A 6,000-nucleotide genomic window follows, 5' to 3' on the forward strand; every position below is an offset into this window, starting at 1 on the left:
ATATGATTTAACTCATATGTGGCATTTAAGAAACAAAATAGAAGAGCATAGGGGAAGGGAGGGGAAAAAAGGTAAGAGGAAACCAGAGAGGGAGACAAACCATAAGAGACTTAACTCTAGGAAACAAACTGAAGGTTGCTGGGACAGGGGGTTGGATGGAGTGAGGGGGTAACTAGATGCATTAAGGAGGGCACTTGATGTAATGAGCACTGGGTGTTATATACAACTGATAAATCATTGAACTCTATCTCTGAAACTAATAATATATGATATGTTAATTAATTGAATTCAAATGGAAAAAAAAAATAATTTTAAAAGTACTCTCCATCCAGCAGCTCTGGACTTGGCCGTGACTGATCAAAATACAGAGTGTAGATCTGAGATGGATGCCCATGCTAGCACCGGTGCTCAGCATAGACCAGTAGAAAACAGTACTGCTTTTATCCCTGTCTGTACACGAGTTGATCCATGGATGAGCACATTCCAGGTTTTCAGAAGCACATGACTGACATGATTTGTTAGTGATTTTAAATGTAGTTAGAGAATACCTGAATCTTACATTTTGAACATTGATTATTTGTCACTATAATGATTCATCATTATTCGAGACTCTGTATTTCTTAAATGATACTAGTGAATAATTTGGGCCGAGACACCAGGCAGGCAGGCAGACAGACAGATATACAGATACACACATACTTTTTAAGATAAAAGCCACATACTAATTGCATAGTAATTAGCACAATAAATAAAGAAGAGGAGATAGTAAAATGGCAAGAAAGTAAAACTTTTAACATCTCAGATTTGTATATAAATGTAAAAATATTTATATACAAATAACTGGTATGCTCACTATAAGTCATTATTTAAGGAACCCAATTCCCCCAAATAACATGTATGTATACAAATGTGTGTATGTGTGTATATGTGATGTATGCACATGTATGTGTATAAATAGATAGGCACATAGAGGGTTGTTTTTTTTTAATTAGCAGGTCATTAAAACACTTTCAATCCAATGGAGTAATTTAAGAGCTAGAAGTACCCTGTAAATATTACCAGTCTCAATATTTTGCCTTATGGTAGTGAAGTTAGTCCTAGAAAGGTTAAATAACTTGTTCGAGGCAACAGTAATTAAGTGGCAGAGCTTCAACTGGAGTCAAGGTCTTCTGACAGTGATGTCACTCACTGTTCCATTTGATCTCTACTATATATAGTTCATTAGGAAAAAATTACTGAATGTGAGTGTGTGGACCTATACTGGCTTTGGTAGTGATAGGTAGTGATAGTGAACTCTTAAATTTGTAGAGAAATGTGGAAAATCATTATCAGTCGCAGTTCTTGCTCTTTCCATCGCCTTTCTGTCCTGATGGGCTTTAGCAGCTAGCTGACAGGCCAGGAGGAACAGTCGTTTTGCCTTTCTTTATTCACCCCACTACATGAAAGACTTCTTTTCTCCATGAGCTTTGGTATGTCTTATTTTGTTCTGCACAACTGTGTTCATTTTTTAATCCCTTCCCTATCTTGGTAGCTCCCTAAACTGAGGAACAGAATGAGAAACCCTGTACTATCGAACACCAAAATTGAAAATAAATTATAAACTCCTGTTTGGTCTTATTGGCTTGATTTTATTTATTTATGTCTTAGCAGTATTGCTTTATTCTGATTTTCTCCATTGCAGATTTATAATGAATTTTCTGTTGCATTGTGAGTTGTAAACATTTGCAAGCTAGTTTAGCTTATAAACAGAAATGCGTCCTGGGTTACAACTAAACTGCAATAAATTTAAAATTTTTTATCATTGGGACTTGGGAATAAAATCTAAAATTTATTCAGATGTTTCAGCAATCCTTTCTACATTTACCAGTTACTGTGGACTTTTTAAAATTATATTTAACATTTATTATTGTACCATATTCTGATTTTAAACTTCTTGTGGGAGGGAATAGCCTTGTCTCTTTGTATTCTTTATGTAGTATAAATAACACACTACATTTAGATTGAATATAGATCTTAGAATAAGAGGTGTAAGTAATGGATGCTTTATACCCCTCCCCCCAAAATCTGTCTTACTGCTTTGAGTAAAGAACAAAAAATGCTATGTCTAAAATTCATAATTTGACTAGTTGCAAAATGGGCATCAAATGTATACTTAACAGATTTTTAGAATATTAGTTTATAGTATTTTTCATCTATTTCATGTATGGAAAATAATTTTGCATCATACTGATGCATTCATTATTATGCTCAGTTAATTGTAGGATTGATCAGTAATAGATCACAAATATCTCGAAGGCTCATCTGGTTAAGTAGATTTCCAAACCAGTTTCTACCATCCTCCCTTCCAGTGGAAAGGTATGGTATGGCCAGTAGCATTACTCCACTCTCTTCAGAGAATTTACTCAGTGTAACTTCCTTCTATCCACTCTCATTCTGAAAGCTTTAGCAATTTGGGGGAAATGTTGAGTCATTTCACCTCACCAAGAGTTTGAGGCCCCATCAGAACAGGTTGCTGATGACCCTAGATCATAAGTTTACTTTTCTCCTCATTCTGTCCAATTAATTTTTATTCTTTCTTAGACCACAGATTCCAAATATCCACTTCAGTCATGCACGTTCCAAAATGGAATAATTATTTCTAGCTCTGAGGATCAGGGAATGAGAGAGTACATTTTTTACTGAGAATTAAAGAGTATTCGGATGTGAGAGAGAAAGAAAAGCACCCTGGGCAAATAGAGGAATAGAGCAGAGGAATTCAGGTGAACAAAAGCAGGGGAGAGAGAACAGAAATTGTGTCAGACCTCAGGATCAGAGTTGTGATGTGGAAGATGCTATAACGGATTCTAAATGACAGGATGAGGGATTTCGACTTCCCAGAAACCAGAGAAACTCCTTGAAGGAAGGCCCTGGGTGAGGGAGAGACAAGATAATAGGTATGGTTTAGAAGGATTAACCTAACAGCAGTGCTCATAATAGATCGAATGTGAAAAGACTAGAAGAGGGAAGATCAGATGGGAGCTTTTTTCTATACTCCATTACGAGAGTTCGTTAGGGTCTGAACTGAGGTGATGCAGCATGGTTATGCCACTGACAGAAATGAGAAACAACAATAAAATAGGTTTGGGAGTAAAGCTTGAAAGACGCATTTAAATTTAGTTGTAAAAATAGAACAGGTAGTGTTTTTGTCACTAGGCATAGTGATACATGAATAGAAGTAGTTGAGGATGGCAAGAAGTAAAGGTCATGAGAACATAGAGTTGATGCAGATTTTATGAACCCCATGCTATTTTTTTCCAGCCAGATCTTTAAAAATTGGCTTTAATTCATTTAAAACTTTTTATTCTCTTATGTGCTTATGTAGAAACACTTTTTGTGGAAAATGCTGACTTGTTGGAGGCAAGTGTCACTTTATTTTAACCCGGTAATATAAACAGATGAGAAACCTAAAATGTGGTTACTAGTGTAGGAGCTATAACTGAAAGGACAGTTTACTGTAAGTTATTCTGAGATTGGAAGATTTGATAAGTACGAATGATGATAAGCCTCTTTCATTAAGGTTAATGTGTTACCAGTCACGTTTGCAAAATCAGGACATTGATGGCAGGTCAGTTTCTATTGCTTGTCTAGTAACCCTGTAGATACAGCTGTGAACGAAACACAGTCCCTCCCTTCTGCAATAATAAATAATGAATATAAAAAAGTATGCTGGATCCCCAAACCAAAGTAAGTAACTTGTGTAGTTGTACAATGATTTTTTATAGTATGTATGTGGTAATTATGAAAATGAAATGTATTTGTTCAAATATGAAGCTTCTTGTAATTCTTAGTATTTTATTTTTGGATCATGTGTTCACATATTGTTTGTTTCGCCATAGAGAGCAGATCATAAAACAGTCTACAGAATTAGTCTGCAGAGCCTACAGTGAAGTGTATGCCGCCGTCATGGATCCAGTCAATGAATTCAAAGATCCAGAGAGCATCCTCCACCGATCGCCACAGCAAGTGCAGACACTTCTCTCCTGATAATCTTATTTGAATGTGTTAGCATAATGGTGCATCCCTGAAACTTTAAAGGTTTTCTTGTTCTTTAGTCTGTTAATCTCCTCTTCGAAATTGGATGGTTACGATTTTCTTTGTATCGTAACATTTTAGGTCCCAATAATTTCTTTTCTTTGATCTCAGTACCATGGAAGTAAGGAATATAATCTTGACCTGAGTCAGGGTTGCTCTGTATCTGCTCCTTCTGTAGAGATGGTGTGTTCTCTGTGAGCCACCTCCCCAGCTCTGTAACTTTCTGGAATATAAATGTATGGGGGAAAGTCGTATGAAAGATTTGAGGGATTTTTATTTTACAACATTAGTTCTAAATGAATAATACATAAAAAAAAAACTTGTCTAAACTTAAGAATTAATACGAAGATGGGACAGAACATCTCCTTACCTAAAGATTAAGTGGCTTTCTTATTAGTTATTCATGTGAGGAGACTTATTTAAACCGAGGAGCAGAAATATACACTTAGCAAAAAGTGGGAAAAGAGAGAGAGAAGTAATTTAAACAAGGTGGACTTCACTCTGTGTATACCTAGACTGAATTCAAGGTGACATTCAGCACTTCAAAAGGATTTTAGGTAGGGAGTCACCCTGTGCTGCGTGTAAGTCTAGTGTCTAATTATAGGTATTTGTTGTATACTCTGAACTCTAAATCCAACCATCTACAGATTTTATCTGGTGTTCAAACCAAAGAATAAGGATCTACTCTCACACCAGAGGAAAAATACGGAGTAGCAGTTGCTCACTGACAGTGTGTCTGTCCTCCTGGTGGCCCCCCACAAGAATGATTTGGGCTCTGACTTTAGAACTTTACCTATGAGTAAGATTCAGAATCACTGTGTTTTTCAAAAAAATAGATCTCAGTGTGTTTGATGTGACTTTACTCTGTTGGTAAGATTTCAAGGACAATTTTTATTAGCAAAATATCTTAATTTCTGATACAACTATAAAAAGAGGTGAGTCCCTAAGTTATGAGAAAACTGAGGCATAGGGAAAAAATGGACAAGGCTAAAATATTTTGCAAATTAGTAAAACTAATATTTATGGACATATAATATTTAACACATTATTATTTACAGAACATGGCTTATTCATGTATCTGAAATTTTAATTGTTTATATTAATATGATTCTTTTGGAGTAAGAGCAGTTATTTATCACTTCTTTTGGTGTAAATCTGTGCTTTTAGTCTTTTTCCTTCAATGAGTATATGTGGTATATAAAAGATAGAAAATAAAGTATGATATAAATCAAGAACTTAAATTTTATATAATTTATTTCTACCATGAGAAAAGATTGCTACCTTATTGATGATTCCCTTTGTTTCTAGGAAAAAAGTGTATTGGGCTTTTTACACACAGTTTTCTCAAAATATTAAAATTATTTCTAGAACAATGATAATTGAAGTACATTTTTATATATCTCGTCAGTGTGTTTTTAGAAAATGTACTACAGAAAAGGAAGTACAGTGTAGGACCAAATTGAGATAACCAGTATAAGACTGATGAGCAGAATATGTTATGAATATTATCTTGAGTACTACGTCAAAATAAAAGATTTTAAGTGCTAATTCATAGACACAACCCTTATATTTGCTAGATACTTCCTGGTTTGTGTTTTGAGCTGTTCTGATGTGGCATAAATATAACCTTAGCTAGAGAATACATGTAAGCCTTTTCTCAAAGAAAGGTATTTGCCTCGCAAAAACCTCTCATTAAATTCTTCTCTTTCTTTCTTTGCACCTGAACTTGAGCAGGTGAATATTACCTGAGAAAAATCACATAAGTGAACTGAATGACTTTTTAATTCATGATCACAGTCTTCAAATGGCACTCAGTATTGCTTTGTAGTTTACTTTGTCTCTTTGCTAAACTCACCTCTCCGCTTTTCAAGAAGACTTTTCTGCCCTCACTCTTAGTTAATGACCCTCATAATTTATAGAGAAAATAGA

General features: G+C 34.9%; 1 protein-coding gene across 1 annotated transcript in view; it reads left to right on the plus strand.

Annotated features, from left to right (window-relative positions):
- The window catches only part of COG6 (component of oligomeric golgi complex 6), a 99,679-nt gene extending 94,028 nt beyond the window's left edge, over window positions 1–5,651 (plus strand). Inside the window, exon 19 of the mRNA XM_047723247.1 lies at window positions 3,876–5,651. Within this exon, the coding sequence (XP_047579203.1) occupies window positions 3,876–4,023 (148 nt within the window). The 3' untranslated portion in view covers window positions 4,024–5,651. The remainder of the gene's footprint in view (window positions 1–3,875) is intronic.
- The last annotated feature ends 349 nt before the right edge of the window (window positions 5,652–6,000 follow it).

Source organism: Lutra lutra, chromosome 3 (assembly GCF_902655055.1).
Source record: "Lutra lutra chromosome 3, mLutLut1.2, whole genome shotgun sequence".
NCBI classification, from domain to species: domain Eukaryota; kingdom Metazoa; phylum Chordata; class Mammalia; order Carnivora; family Mustelidae; genus Lutra; species Lutra lutra.